General features: G+C 41.6%; 1 protein-coding gene across 1 annotated transcript in view; it reads left to right on the forward strand.

The window, feature by feature from the left end:
• Positions 1–17,259, forward strand: part of ACP3 (acid phosphatase 3) — a 94,954-nt gene that overhangs the window by 61,167 nt on the left and 16,528 nt on the right. The window contains exons 9-11 of the mRNA XM_040432944.1: positions 4,199–4,284; positions 7,025–7,131; positions 8,463–8,641. Coding sequence (XP_040288878.1) covers positions 4,199–4,284; positions 7,025–7,131; positions 8,463–8,641 — 372 coding nt within the window. The remainder of the gene's footprint in view (positions 1–4,198; positions 4,285–7,024; positions 7,132–8,462; positions 8,642–17,259) is intronic.

Raw genomic sequence — 17,259 nt, forward strand, 5'->3', positions numbered from 1 at the left:
GATTTGCCCTGGGTTTGCTTATTTGTTGTATGCTGCTTGCCATGAGTCCAAAAAGTCCCAAAATTTTTGTGCAAATGATGCTTGCTCAAAAAAATGTGTGACTTTTTGAAGCATAAAGGCCTTGATGGATTGTCAAAGTTCATATGCTATAGGGTGTGCATAGGCCGCTGGCAGACATATAAGCCCTGTTATGTTACAACTAACTTACAATTGGGCTTGAGGAAGTCATGGAGAACTTGAAAATGGCTCAAAGGAACAACTAAAAATAAAACCATAACATAAATTTCACCACAGCACTACAGTATGTGATATTACACAGGGTATTTTATCAAAGAGCAAACTATGGTTAGCTGTAGATGACTCACCTTATTGATTCATGGATAGTTGGAATAAAGAATTACAGCAGCCATTAGGAAAACATGAGTCTGGGTTTACACATTCATTTTTTTTAATGCAATTTTTGAAGCCAAAGCCAGGGGATCATTCAAAAAGAGAATTAAGACTCAGCCTTTCTTTATACACTGCCCATCCACATTCGCTGTGGCATTGTTTCGATAAGCTTCTGCAATGTCACAAGATTTATTTCCATCCAGTGTTGCATTCATTTTTCACCAAGATCTTGCATTGATGATGGTAGAGTCTGACTGCTGCGCAAAGCCTTCTCCAGCACATCGAAAAGATTCTCAATGGGGTTAAGGTCTGGACACTGTGGTGGCCAATCCATGTGTGAAAATGATGTCTCGTGCTCCCTGAACCACTCTTTCACAATTTGAGCCCGATGAATCCTGGCATTGTCATCTTGGAATATGCCCGTGCCATCAGGAAAGAACAAATCCATTGATGGAATAACCTGGTCATTCAATATGTTCAGGTAGTCAGCTGACCTCATTCTTGGAGCACATACTGTTGCTGAACCTAGACCTGACCAACTGCAGCAACCCCAGATCATAGCACTGCCCCCACAGGCTTGTACAGTAGGCACTAGGCATGATGGGTGCATCACTTCATCTGCCTCTCTTCTTACCCTGATGCGCCCATTACTCTGGAACAGGGTAAATCTGGACTCATCAGACGACATGACCTTCTTCCATTGCTCCAGAGTCCAATCTTTATGCTCCCTAGCAAATTGAAGCCTTTTTTTTCTGGTTTGCCTCACTGATTAGTGGTTTTCTTACTGCTACACAGCTGTTCAGTCCCAATCCCTTGAGTTCCCTTCGCATTGTGCGTGTGGAAATGCTCTTTCTTTCACTATTAAACATAGCCATAAGTTCTACTGTTGTTTTTCTTCGATTTGATTTCACCAAACTTTTAAGTGACCAATTTTTGTAGTTTCTGCAATCTCCTTAGATGTTTTCTCTGCTTGATTTGACCCTTCTCAAACAGACTAACATATTTTCCAGGACCACGAGATGTGTCTTTCGACATGGTTGTTTAAGAAATGAGAAGCAACTCATTGCACCAGATGGGGTTAAATAACTTGTTGCCAACTAAAAGATAATCGCCCATGCAGTAATTATCCAAAAGGAGGCTCATAACTATTTGCTTAGTTAAATCCAGGTGGTGACTTTTTTTTTGGACAGGCAGTGTATGTATCCCCTGTTTATGATCCCTCCTGGCTTTGGCATCCAAAACTGCATACAAATACCTGAATATATAAACTCAGCATTACTATCTATTTATCTATCTATAATAAAATTGGATTAAATCAAGATTACAACTTTATTTAGAGGTAAATATCATCCAATGAAATGTTGTGTGTTCTTATATGCAACATTTCGGCTAATGCAGTCATGCCAGTGTATAAAGAAAAACATTCAGTATGTATTTAGAGTTGATACCATCTACAATTAAATACAGGGCCGATTCTAGCTCATCTGCTGCCTGAGGCAAAAATTTTAATGGCGCCCACCTTCCATTAAAAAATAGTTTGAAAGCCAAGTAGCCACCGAACACTGTGACTGTCCTGCCAGATCTGGGGCAGTACAAGTACAGATAATGTTATTGATATTACCTGCAGTCCTATGTAACACCACAGGTAACACAGTGATAAATCTCTGAGTACAGATACTATAGTAGATGTTACATGCAGTCCTATGTAACAGCACAGATAACACAGTGATGGGTATCTGAGTACAGAAAATGTAGTAGTGTTACCTGCAGTCCTATGTAAAATCACAGATTACACTAGTGCTGATAATGTGGTAGTGTTACCTGCTGTCCTATGTAAAACCACAGATAACACTAGTGCAGATCATGTGGTAATGTTACCTGCAGTCCTATGCAAAACCACAGATAACACTATTGCTGATAATGTGGTAGTGTTACCTGCAGTCCAATGTAAAACCACAGATAACACTAGATAACACAGCTCCCTGCGCTCCAGGGGAGGGAGGGAAGGCGACCGGGGGAATGTGCAGCTTAAGGCTTCATGCACACAAACTTATTTTCTTTCAGTGTCCGTTCCGGAATGTACTCTATGTGCATTCCGATTCCGTATTTCCGTTCCGCCAAAAGATTGAACATGTCCTATTATTGTCCGCATTACAGACTAGGATAGTACTGTTCTATTAGGGGCCAGCTGCTCCGTTCCGCAAAGGGAACAGTGGCGGCTTCCACCAGCAGTGTTTAACTGCTGTGTGGATGCCGCCCCCTCAAAAATACAGAAAACTGCCGCCTGAGGTGAGATTCTCATCTCGCCTCATGGCAGAAACGGCCCTGATTAAATAGATAAATATAGGTAGATTGATAAATTGATAAAAAAAAGGCATAGGCACACTCCCGTGGTCCCAGCCACCAGAGAGTCCGGTGCTTTTTCCTTGTAGTGTGCAAGCACAGCCACCACCACTGCATTACAGGTCGACATAACCTCTGGATATGACTAGTGTATAATCTGCTGGAAAAATGAATCAAGCCAGCAAAGGAGGCAATATGGTCAATCACAATACATTAGTAAGTGACTTGTAGTAACTTTCTCTATATGATAAATGCCATTTGTGTGCTGCCCGTTGCCGTATTGCAGACCGAATTTGCGGATCCGCAATACAAGGGGCGCCGTTCCGTGGGCATTCCGCATCACGGATGCAGACTCATTCACTTCAAGGGTCCGCAAATCCGGAGATGTGGAATGGTGCGCAGCAGAAGCACGGAACGGTACCCTACGGAAGCACTACGGAGTGCTTCCGTGGGGTTTCGTCCCGTACTTCCGTTCCGCAAAAAGATAGGACATGTTCTATCTTTTTTGCGGAACGGCCAGATAGCGGACCCATTAAAGTGACGGCCACGGGGTGCACTCGTTCGTGTGCAAGAGGCCATTCATTTCATCTCATAATCTTTACCTGAATTTCTAACAGCTCATAAACACTTACTTAATTTAAGCCACATTTTTATCAGTAGGATAAGAATTGATCTATAATGAGTGTTTATAAGCTACACATGAGCTATCAGCTGAGCTGTCTGATGGGACACAGTGTAAACACAAAGTCTGGTACTAGAGAATCTCTACTCTAAATAGAGAAAGTGGCTGAAAATGTTTAATAAAGACCAAGTGAAAAAATTATTTTTAGCTCAAAATGAGTACAATACAATAATAAAAAATGCCATGAAAGGTGTCTTTATCCTTTAAAGGGGTTATCCGGCCCCTGAAATGACCCACATATGCATGGGCCCCTCACACACAATATACTTACCTCGCTCCTGGCACCTATATTGCAGCGGCGGCTCGTGCAGGATTCAGAAGCATCTCCCCATCGCGCGGATGAAAACATCTGGCGTCGGGGGGGAAGGTGCAACCAATATCAGGTGGTGACGGGCACGAGCCTCCCTAGCATCCCAGTCACCGACGGAGCATCCCCGTCACCATCTACTATTGGCTGCCCCCGACAACAGATGTTTTCATCCGCATGACATGAGATGCAGCTGCGGCCGTGCGGGCTTCAGAAGTGATGGGGGTGTCAGGGGGGCAAGTACATTGTATGTGAAGAGCCTGAGCATATGGAGGAGCATTTTAGAGTGGTAGGTTCTAAGTTTGCTGACTATAGTGACTATATTATTTCCTTTCAATACTCTTCAATAGTTAAAAATACTGTATTATTATTATTATTATTTTATTATTAGCATTTTTATTATTATTATTATTATTATTATTATTAGCATTATTATAATTATTAGCATTACTATTATTTTCTTCTTTTATTTGTAGGTGTCCTTGTGAGTTCCATTTTAAAAAATATTACACACGCTGCAACCACACCATCCAGCAATCTCAAGTTAATCATGTACTCTGCGGTATGTTAAAAATCCTCTGTGCATTTTCTTGTTTGTGGTTTCTTGTTTGTGTTCTTTTATAGCGATTAGAGGAATTATAACAATTCAATTCTGGTTCAAATTGGCTGAATTTCCCTGACAAATTATTTCCTACTTTAAAACACAGTCCATGCCAACATAAGAAAGGACTCCTGTATGCATACACAGCAGTTCTGACAATGTATTTCAGCACAGCTTTAAATGCTGACAACGAGAGAATGGGGGCAGTAGGAAAATATAAAATGGACTGCTTATCTACAGTACTACTCATGTATTACTGCAGATAATACAGGGAGTGCAGAATTATTAGGCAAATTAGTATTTTGACCACATCATCCTCTTTATGCATGTTGTCTTACTCCAAGCTGTATAGGCTCGAAAGCCTACTACCAATTAAGCATATTAGGTGATGTGCATCTCTGTAATGAGAAGGGGTGTGGTCTAATGACATCAACACCCTATATTAGGTGTGCATAATTATTAGGCAACTTCCTTTCCTTTGGCAAAATGAGTCAAAAGAAGGACTTGACAGGCTCAGAAAAGACAAAAATAGTGAGATATCTTGCAGAGGGATGCAGCACTCTTAAAATTGCAAAGCTTCTGAAGCGTGATCATCGAACAATCAAGCGTTTCATTCAAAATAGTCAACAGGGTCGCAAGAAGCGTGTGGAAAAACCAAGGCGCAAAATAACTGCCCATGAACTGAGAAAAGTCAAGCGTGCAGCTGCCAAGATGCCACTTGCCACCAGTTTGGCCATATTTCAGAGCTGCAACATCACTGGAGTGCCCAAAAGCACAAGGTGTGCAATACTCAGAGACATGGCCAAGGTAAGAAAGGCTGAAAGACGACCACCACTGAACAAGATACACAAGCTGAAACGTCAAGACTGGGCCAAGAAATATCTCAAGACTGATTTTTCTAAGGTTTAATGGACTGATGAAATGAGAGTGATTCTTGATGGGCCAGATGGATGGGCCCGTGGCTGGATTGGTAAAGGGCAGAGAGCTCCAGTCCGACTCAGACGCCAGCAAGGTGGAGGTGGAGTACTGGTTTGGGCTGGTATCATCAAAGATGAGCTTGTGGGGCCTTTTCGGGTTGAGGATGGAGTCAAGCTCAACTCCCAGTCCTACTGCCAGTTTCTGGAAGACACCTTCTTCAAGCAGTGGTACAGGAAGAAGTCTGCATCCTTCAAGAAAAACATGATTTTCATGCAGGACAATGCTCCATCACACGCGTCCAAGTACTCCACAGCGTGGCTGGCAAGAAAGGATATAAAAGAAGAAAATCTAATGACATGGCCTCCTTGTTCACCTGATCTGAACCCCATTGAGAACCTGTGGTCCATCATCAAATGTGAGATTTACAAGGAGGGAAAACAGTACACCTCTCTGAACAGTGTCTGGGAGGCTGTGGTTGCTGCTGCACGCAATGTTGATGGTGAACAGATCAAAACACTGACAGAATCCATGGATGGCAGGCTTTTGAGTGTCCTTGCAAAGAAAGGTGGCTATATTGGTCACTGATTTGTTTTTGTTTTGTTTTTGAATGTCAGAAATGTATATTTGTGAATGTTGAGATGTTATATTGGTTTCACTGGTAAAAATAAATAATTGAAATGGGTATATATTTGTTTTTTGTTAAGTTGCCTAATAATTATGCACAGTAATAGTCACCTGCACACACAGATATCCCCCTAAAATAGCTAAAACTAAAAACAAACTAAAAACTACTTCCAAAAATATTCAGCTTTGATATTAATGAGTTTTTTGGGTTCATTGAGAACATGGTTGTTGTTCAATAATAAAATTAATCCTCAAAAATACAACTTGCCTAATAATTCTGCACTCCCTGTAGTCCAAGATCGTGGTGACAGATAGTAATGAGCTGCATAGGCAATATTCGTTTTCGCGATATTTCGCATATTTTTTGCATAATATTTGCAATAAATTTGTGAATTCTAGAATTCATGATCTTCAGTCATTATTTTCGCGATTGCGCAAATCGGCACTAATGATGCGCATATTTTTTGCGCAATACACGCAACTTCACATTTTATCAGGTCTGAGTATATATTACTGATTGGTGCACTAAGTATTGTTGTGACATCACAGCACTATGTCTGTAGCATGTATGTATGGACAACAGAGAAACACTACACTATATCACTATCTAACCTACACTGGCTATCTCCCACTAACTATCTGTATTATATATATGAGCTAACCATCTAATGCAATTGGATAAGGAATAGGATCCAGATGAAAGCACAGAGCACAGCAATGACACTGCTCTCTCTCAGAACTGCAAAAAACTGCAGAAAATGGCTGCTGGGGAGGTTCTTATATAGTAAGGGGTAGGCAACTTTCCTATTGGTTGCTAGGGATGTTGCTAAGCTCTGACAAAGATATTGAAGCCTTCTCATTGGCCCACAAGCAAGAAGGGAGGTTACTGATGAAAAAAAAATCTAGAATATTTGCGATTACGAAAATATAGCGCTATATTCTACATCTTTGTGAATTCTCGAAGTGCCGATATTCACGATAAAAATTCGCAATTAGAATATTCGCAATCAACACTAGTGACAGATTCCCTTTAAAGCTATTTGATGACCAGGCACATTTACTTTTATGTTTTACATTAAAATAAGCTATTTCAAGTTTCTTTTTGCATATGTCTTATGTAAATGTATTTTCTCAGACAATCCCTATTTCTCTCCAATAGCATGACACTACAATAGTTGCTCTCCAGATGGCTCTGAACGTCTTCAATGGAAAATCACCTCCTTATGCGGCATGCCATATTTTTGAACTTTATAAAGCAGATAATGGGTAGGTGAGAAATAATGAGACTAGGTTACATACAGTATCTGAGAAAGCAGTTACTAAAAGTTCTCCTTGTCATTGTTTGGAGGGGTGATATTCACGGTATTAGAAACCGATACCATATAGATGGTGAAAAAACAGTGGCAGGCAGCAGGGAAGAAGAATATGTTCATCATGTAGATTTCTAATCCATTGTATTATATATATCCTACTAAAACACACCTTCACAAGTATAAGAATAGTGTGCAGTGTATTCAAGGGGTTCTTCTAGCTACAGATATTGATGAACTATCCTCCAGGTAGGTCATCCGTATCAGATTGGTGGGGTCTGACAACCAACACCCCTACAGATCAGCTGTTTTGGGCAGCCTCGCAGCCACAAACTAATATTGTATGGAGCAGAAGGCTCCATACACTGTGTAATTTCTGGCACAACCATACTAAGGCCGCGTGCACACGACCGTGCAGTTTTTTGCGGTCTGCAAACCGCGGATCTGCAAAAAACAAAAGCCGCCGGTGTGCCTTCCGCAATCTGCGGAACGGAACGGGCGGCCCATTGTAGACATGCCTATTCTTGTTCGCAAAACGGACAACAATAGGACATGCTATATTTTTTTTGCGGGGCCACGGAACGGTGCAACAGATGCGGACAGCACACGGAGTGCTGTCCACATCTTTTGCGGCCCCATTGAAGTGAATGGGTCTGCACCCGTGCCGCAAAAACTGCGGCTCAGATGCGGACCTGTAAAATGGTCGTGTGCATGAGGCCTAAATCTCAGCTCCTGTTTATTTGCTTGGGAACTGAGATGCAGTACCCTGGCACGACCACTACAGTGTTCAGAGCTGTATGCCACCAGCTCCATATAATGTATAGATTCTGGCTGTGCTGAAGCACAAACTAGCTGATCAGTGGTGGTGCTAGGTATCGAACCCCTACCGATCTGATATTAATGCCCTATCCGAAGGATAGATTTTTCAATATCTGTAGCCCTGAACATCCCTTCAATTAATATAAAAAAATCAATTTTTACTTCTTTTTTTTTTGTATGATCAAAGGTGGAAATAATACAAGGTGCAGTCTTTGCTTCTAAGGAGTATTTTCTGTCAATGCGCTGGTGGTGAGGCCAAACCCACTGGTGGTGGTCTGAGAAAGAAGTACCAAATAATCAGTTCCCCTTTGCAGAGTCTACATGACAATAAAAAACATTTCAATATGCTCTATTAATGTTACATACAAATACTGGTTTACAGAATATACAAGGTTGTGCAGTATAGTTACATTGTATTTTTAAGAGGTTTAATATGATCATTCAAATTGTTTTATTTGAAACCTACAGGGAATACACTGTTAAAATGTATTACCAAAATGACTTATTGGTGGATCCATACTTGGTCACTTTGCCAGGCTGTTCTTCATCGTGTCCTTTGGCGAAGTTTACTGAGCTGACATCGTCAATAATTGCAGAAGACTGGGAGAAAGAATGTGAAGCTGAGGTAGACGGGGATAAAATCTCAGGTATGGTCATATTCTTTTTATTACCATGTAAACTGGGAAATTTTACAATATCCCCTAAATCATAAATATTTAAAAGGGGTGTCGTCGCACCATAGATATCAAGGCCTTTGTAGCAGAAACTTCTGCAAGTGAAAATTGGTTCCATTGACCTGAATGGGGCTTGCAGAAATTCCTGCCAAAAGAACCCAATTCAATTGACTGGTCTCAGAAATTTTAGCAACAAAATTTGCCACATGCTAAGGTACCTTTATCATATTCAAATAAAAGCAAAAGTTTTAGAGTTCAACCTCATGTACTGTACACCCTCAATAGCTATTGGCAGAACACTTATTCAGCCGACAACTGTTCCTTCTGACTGCCTCATACATGCATGATTTGCTAAGAACAATATGATCAGGCATAGAAATTCCACATGCCTGGTCCTTCCTTCCCTCATTCAGAGAAGGCCCCTATATACTGTACATAAGATAGCCGATCCTGCTGAAATCAGCAGGTTTCGACAACTTTCCAATTATGTTCATTGGGGCTTAAATGGAAGATTTACGGTGAAGGAAACCAGCCAAACTCTCTGAACAGTGTCTGGGAGGTTATGGTTGATCTTGATCGCTGTCAGCTATGTGCCTGGTTTAATAAGATTGATCCTGGTGACAGAGGCACTTTAGATGTCCACCAAAAGTCTTGTATGACCTTATGAGAGACACAAAGCTTAAAAAAAAAAGTTAAAATAAAATAACAAACAAAAAAAGGTTTTATAAAAAGAAAAAAGGTTTAAAGTGTTAATTCCCCTTTCCCCTTAGCAAGCCATTTATTGTAAAAATTAGAAATTAGGCGTAGTTCAGGCGCAGATGGCGGCGTAACGGTTAGTTGCGCTGCTATCTGCAACTTTTCCCCGTTAGCGCTATTTCTAAAATTGCGAGCATGGCGTGGGCGAGGAAGGGGACAGGACAGTAGGCCCGTCTCATTCATAATTTTCTACCCCTGTTTTAAACGTAGAAAATGGTCTAAATGTAAGACAGCTCGGAAGCCGTCTTACATTTAGACTAGCGCTGGATGCGCCGAAGTTATGGAGAGGCCTGCGCCTCTTCATGACTTCAGTGGATCCTCCGCCAGCTATGGGACTTTAGTAAGACCAGTGTCTAAAACGCTGGTCTTAATAAGAGAGTGTGTGTGTGTGTATATATTTATAAATATATATATATATATATATATATTTATTTATTGTATATATCTTAATCTTCTCAACTCCTCCTAACTCTATAAGAGGCTGCCTGCAGATTGCACTGACAGGTGCACTTTAAACTATTTTAACCTCCCTGGCGGTATGATTATGTCAGGAATTTTGTACCAAAAGTGGTAAAAAAAATTGCATAAATATTTTATGGCCACAAATGACAGTAAAATGGCAGGCAAGGGGCACTGTACAGTCATCAAATGTCAGATCTGAGGTTATACAGTGTAATCCTCTCAGATTACAATGTATAACCTCTTTTATGTGTGTTTGTCACTTTTTATGTTTATATTTATTTGAATTTCCTGCCCAGTTCCGCTCCCATGCGCAGCTGCTGCTCGCAGGGAACGGAACCAGGAAGTCAAATGCCGGCCGGTGTTCTGCCAGATCTCTATACCTTGCGAAAAGTCTATACCGGAAGTGACGCGGCCGCACAGGAATTAGCTGGAGGAGGGTGTGCGCGGTGCTGCGCAAGCGCACATCCACTGGGTTAGGAAAGAATCGTTGCAGCGCCGCGATAGAAGTACTTTGTGCACAGCACGTGCGCACTTAGGTGTGCAGAGATTTACTTCTAGAAGTACTTTTATATCGGTGCTGCAACGATTCTTTCCTAAGCCAGTGGATGTGCGCTTACGCACACCCTCCTCCAGCTGATTGCTGTATGGCCGCGTCGCTTCCAGTGCGGCCACGTCACTTCTAGTATAGACTTTTCGCAAGATATAGAGATCTGGCAGAACACAAGCGGAGGACATCGCCGGCAGAAGGTGAAGGTACTCTGCAATGTTACCCCGAGCGTGACTCAGGGTTACCGCTCCTGGCAGCGAAAATTAACCCCGAGTCACGCTCGGGAATACCGTCAGGGAGGTTAATTACCAGAAATGTTTAGTTTCCTGAATAGAGCTATGGGATGGCATTAATGGGACTTCAGTTGGCACCTTCCTTCACATAATTCAACACTAAAGAATACTGTTACCACCGTAGGCAGGAACACATACGAACAGTGAGCCCTAACTGGAACCTGCCAGCCTTCCCTGCCTACTTGCAGTGCAAGCCCTAGGTGGCAAGTCAGCAACTAGTCAATATTCCTTACTGTGCTATAGTGCAAAACAGACACACACAGAGACAGAACAACACAGAGATGGCATCATATGGGAATAGACAGAGGGTAGTCACAAAGCCAAACCAAAGTCAGAAACAGACGGGAAGCACAGTACCAAAACACAAGACAGAGAGTGGTCAAAGGCAAGCCATAATCAAAAACAATAATAGTAATCCACACTCAGAACCAGGAGCACTGCCAGGGAATCTGAAGCAATCACTGGCAAAGGTGTATGGCCAAGAAGGGGTTTAAATAGAGCACCGAGTCCCAGGATGAGAACCTGATAGGTCCATGACTTGGTGCTCCATTAGTCAGACATAGCACACAGGAACAGAACAGCTGAATAATCAAGCACTGCTAGTTTTCCTCCAGTACACGCCCGCTGTGGAGAGAAATAGAGCATTGCATCCTGTTGCTAGGGATGCTGTCATGTCATTAGGGGGTATGGCTTCGCAGCGCATCTCTCCAAGCTGAATATCTTGAGCCCGGACTGATAAGTTTGTGACAAATACTGTAAACTGTAACCAGCATGCTGAGGATAAACAAGTAAAAACGTAGTCCCCATTGTGATTCCTCTTGAGAACATGGTGTGTCTCTACACATTCTGACACTGTAGGCACTGATTGGATAGTATCACTTTGACACATTATTCATGTGGGGTGACAGATCCAACTGATGACACCCAGTTGTCAATTTATCCATAACTTTCTAGGTGGAATAAAGGAGGAAGAGCACAACACAGAGTTCTAAGATGCTCTACAATAGTTATTTCATATGGAAAACATGTATTTACTAAAACAGACATGTCAGGAGAGGATACTGGTATTCTTTTATCCCTTCACTCCCAGTTTAAATATAGTGTCCACTCCTGAGCGCAGCAGGCACCATTGTCTCCTGGTGTCTGCTTTTTAACCACCTCCCGACCGCCTAACGCAGGGATGCGTCCTGCAGGCGGCCGGGTTCACAGCGACGCGCAGCTAAGAAGTTGATCTACAGCCTGCCAGCAGCGATCATTCGCTGGCAGGCTGTAGATGCGATTTTTTTTAACCCCAAAAAGGTATATTAGACGCTGTTTTATTAACAGCGTCTAATATACCTGCTACCTGGTCCTCTGGTGGTCCCTTTTGATTGGATCGACCACTAGAGGACACAGACAGCTCTGTAAGTAGCACCAATCACCACACTACACAACACCCCCCTCCCTGTCACTTATTAACCCCTGATCACCCCATATAGACTCCCTGATCACCCCCCTGTCATTGATCACCCCCCTGTAAGGCTCCATTCAGACGTCCGTATGTGTTTTGCGGATCCGCAAAACAGGGACATCAGCAATGTGCATTCCGCATTTTGCGGATCCGCATATTGCCAGAACTATATAGAAAATGCCTTTTCTTGTCCGCAATTGCGGACAAGAATAGGACATGCTCTATAGGCTCTACAAAAAACGCAGTGTTCGCCCGATCAGGCCTGATCTTGTGCGCACACTTGCATTCAGTCCGCCCCACCGCAGTGACAGAATTTTTATTTTTTTTCTGATCACTGCAAAAACACCGTAAAATCGCTGCGGCGCTATGAAGATCACTTTTGAGAGGCATGGCGAGTTCATAGAAGATTTTTTTTTTTTTGCAAAAGTTAGCAGAAATATATATATTTTTTTTGTTTTTTCTTACAAAGTCTCATATTCCACTAACTTGTGACAAAAAATAAAATCTTACATGAACTCACCATACCCCTCACGGAATCCAAATACGTAAAAATGCCCTGTGAAATCCTAAAGGTACTCGTTGGACTTTCGGCCCCTTCGCGCATCTTGGCTGCAAAAAAGTGTCACACGTGTGGTATCGCCGTACTTAGAAGAAGTAGGGCAATGTGTTTTGGGGTGTATTTTTACATATACCCATGCTGTATAAAAAAATGTAAAAAGTTGTCATTTACAGAGATATTTCTCACACACAGTATGGGTATACAGTATGTAAAAATACACCCCAAAGCACATTGCCCTACTTCTCCTGAGTACGGCGATACCACATGTGTGACACTTTTTTGCAGCCAAGATGCGCAAAGGGGCCCAAATTCCAATGAGTACCTTTTAGGAGGGCATTTTTAGACATTTGGATTCCAGACTTCTTCTCACGCTTTAGCAGAAATGGAAACTTTATTTTTTTTTTTCCTCAGAAAGTGTCATTTTCCGCTAACTTGTGAAAAAAAATTAAATCATACATGAACTCACCATGCCCCTCCGCGAATACTTTGGGGTGTCTTCTTTCTAAAATGGGGTCATTTGGGGGGTATTTATACTATCCTGGCATTCTAGCAACTCAAGAAACATGACAGGTGCTCAGAAAGTCAGAGCTGCTTCAAAATGCGGAAATTCTCATTTTTGCACCCTAGTTTGTAAACGCTATAACTTTTGCGCAAACCAATAAATATACACTTATTGGATTTTTTTTTTATCAAAGACATGTAGCACAATAACTTCTGACACAAACTTGTATAGAAATGTAATTATATTTGAACAATTTTACCAGAAAAAGTTAAAAATACACTTTTTTTGAGAAAATTACGGACTATTTTGATTAATATCAGAAAAGCAAAAAATGTCAGCAGCAATGAAATACCACCAAATGAAAGCTCTATTAGTGAGAAGAAAAGGAGGTAAAATTCATTTGGGTGGTAAGTTGTATGACCGAGCAATAAACCGTGAAAGTAGTGTAGTGCAGAATTGTAAAAAGTGGTCTGGTCATTAAGGGGGTTTAAGCTAGAGGAGCTGAGGTGGTTAAACAGCAGACACCTGGGGCTAATGTCTGTGATTGGTGATAACACTGATCACAGCCATTTATCCTCTCAGATGACGGGGTCAAATGTGACAACGGCATCTGAGAGCACTAAAACTGGAAGCTTCCCAGCCCGGTATGTCTTCCTCTGGCTGAAATCAGGGAAGGCGTTCCATGGTAGTAATAGGCCTGAGTCTGTAAGAGGCTTCCTGGCCTATTACTGGTATACTTCAATGCTGGCCTGCAGGTGGTAGCACTGCTTTGATATCTACTGAATTCTGTATTCTATAAAATATAAAAATTGTCAATCTTTGTGTGAATACAAAAGTCAATGTAATGACTGCATGTTATAGTCACCTAGAGTGACTTAAAAAAGGGAAACATTTTTTTTATATTAAAATAAATATAAAAATTCAAAAATAAATAAACGCTCATACTATTAAAATATAAAAGTATTTATCCCATATGTCAAACAGCATAATGTTTTTTCATTGCTTGAATAAAAAGTGATCAAAAAGTCAAACACACCCAAAATGGTATCATTGAAAAGTACAGGTCAACCCTCCCTCACACAGCTCCGTAGACATAAAAATTAAAAAGTTATGGGGGTTATAATATGGTGAAGAATATGCAAAGAAAATAAAATATTGTTTTTTTTAGGTATTAAAACACAAGAAAAACTATACAAATGTGGTATCATCCTAATTGCACTGACCTAGAGAATGAAGTAAACAGGGTTGCATTTTTTTCCAATTCCATCCCATTGGGAAATGTTTCCAGCTTGCCAGTACACTGTATGTAATAACAAATGGTGCCATTAGAAAATGCAACCCCCCATAAAAATAAGCCTGCATACGGCTATGTGAACAGAAAAATAAAAGTATTATGGCTCCAGAAATGCCAGGAGTAATAAACGAAGGGAATGTGTCACCAAAAATTCCCATCCATATTGAGGTCACCTTACTGTTGATGCAAGGGCTCAGATATTTTTTAATCAAAATATATTTTCTAAGAACCTCTGATTGTAAACAGATAGGGTGCTAGTTTATAGTTTCAATAGATTTTTATTGAAGTTTTGTTTTTTCAAAAACATAAGTATACATAATAGAGAAAGCTATTAGCAGAAAACAAAGGGATGAAAACAAAACAAACATAGTAAACAGAGCATAGTAGTTCCTAAGTACATATATGGTCACTGATCAAATTTAGGCATACACAGCATCAGTCAGATTCACTTCGGGAACACCAGCAGTGGGGTCACATGTCATGCAGTAGGCTGCATATCCTCTATGCTTTAATTAACACTTGGTGGTAATGGCGTGGCATAGGTGCTAGTCAGCCACAATAGGCAACGAATATGTGTAACCATCGTGAATTGCATTGTAGGAGCAAAGACAAGTTCACAGTGCATATGGAAATTTACCAATTGGACTACCTCCTTTATTGAGGGGGGTTGTGCCAAAGTCCAGCAGCTCGCTATCACCTTTTTTGAAGCATTGAGGATATGGGCCATAATCGAGCGAGCGCGGTATGGGATCTCTGGTAGACCCATGCAGAGAATGGCTAGTGCGGGGTTAATGATATCTGCAGATCCATAACTTCCTCAATAATAGATAGATATAGCAAACCAGAAGTTTTTGACCACATATGAGTTGGTGTGCCTATTTCCCCACATCCCCTCCAACACAAAGGGGAATATTTGGAATGATGTGGGATAGCCTGTTTGGGGTCAAGTACCATCTGAGATGAATTTTCCTATTCTGTTCCGTGTGAGTAATACAACGAGAACACTTCATAGACCAATATAAAGCAGCTTGCCATGAAGATAACTGCTTTCCATTTTAGCATGAATGGCTGTTTGACCTCAGTGTCAGCCGTAACTAGGGTGGAGTACCAAATAGATAGATTGGAGTGTTGTGGGGTGTCAGCTGTAAATAGCCCATTCAGTGGCTCAGCTCTGCTCAGAAATACCTGAGGGAATCATGGAAAGGAAATTTAGAGTGCAGGGTTTGAAAATCTACTAGCACTGAGTTGGTAAAAGGCATCCCAAAGTGTCAATGCCACATTCTAGACATCTAGAGAGAGATAGTGTGGTAATATGATGTTTAAGGACTTTTATAGAGAAGGTGAGGGCATCAAAATGTAAACAACCGCTAGATTTGAATAGGCGGGACCAATGAAGTGAAGAATGTGGCTTGCATAGTGCTTAGGCGCAGGGTAGGGCTTTAAGGTCTTACACCATATGCAGCCAATAGAGATTTCAGGGATTTCCTTCTGATAAAATGCTCCTCTATGTGCAACCATTGGTGGGTCGAGGGAGGTGACCACCATTCTGTCGCATGGTCCAGCAGATTGGCAATGTAGTAACTATAAAAATCAGGGACACCTAGTCCTCCTAATCGGAGGGGGGGTAGTGCTTTTTTGGCAACTCTAGGTCGGGAGCCGCTCCATATAAAATGAACCACGTCTTCCTGCAATTGCACAATTAGGTGTTTCGAGATCTTAAGAGGGATACAGAGGAATTTATACAGTATTTTCGGTAAGATTAGCATTTTTACTGTGTTGTTTTTTGCAATCCAGGATAGCTGCACCAGTGCATATTTAGCATAGCCCCTTTGCAGTTCCATTCTTAAATTTCTGAAGTGAGATGTAACCAACTCTTTAACAGAGTGCGTCAGCTCTATTCCTAGATAAGACAGTGACTTCTCAGCCCAATTATATTGGAAATGTTTCCGAATGCAATCTCTAAGCTTGTCGGGGACATTAATAGGTAACATATTTGTTTTAGAGACATTGAGCTTGTAATAAGAGAGCGAGGAATATTGAGTTATGATCTTAAATGCTGCCTGTAGAGATCTGAAAGAGTCAGTTAATGTCAGAATGACATCATCTGCGTAGAGCCCAATAACATGGGAGCACTTGTATACTGGGATACCCGAGATATCTGAGCAAGTGCTGAGTAGTTCCGCAGCGGTTCCATAACCAGGGTGAAAATGAGGGGGGGTAATAGGCACCCTTGTCTTGTGCCGTTGGTGATCAGGGAAGCCTTAGATAGAAACCCTGAGGCCAGTACCCCGGGAGAAGGTTTGGAGTAGAGGCTGGAGACAGCTGTTAATATGTGCCCTTTGAACCCAAATTTCTGTAACACTTGATCCAGGAACCCCCAGTGGACCCTATCAAACGCTTTTTCGGCATCTAAGGAGACAAAGCCTATAGGGGTCCTAGACCATTCGGCTATTTAGAGGAGATTGATCATGCACCTAGTGCCGTCCCTACACTGCCTGCCCGGTACGAACCCTACCTAATCGGTGGCAATCAGGAAGGGCAGGAAAGCATTAATCCGAGTGGCTAGCAGTTTTGGAAAATATTTTTTAGCCGGCATTCAGCAAGGAGCTCGGTCTAAAATTTGCCGGTTAATTTCCCCTGTGTGGGCAGGGTGACAACTATGGCTGAGAGCATATCAGGAGGTATATTGCCAGATATCATAGAACCATTGAACAGTTTCTCGGTGGTG

The sequence above is a fragment of the Bufo bufo genome, chromosome 5 (genome assembly GCF_905171765.1).
Source record: "Bufo bufo chromosome 5, aBufBuf1.1, whole genome shotgun sequence".
In the NCBI taxonomy this organism is placed as follows: Eukaryota; Metazoa; Chordata; class Amphibia; order Anura; family Bufonidae; genus Bufo; species Bufo bufo.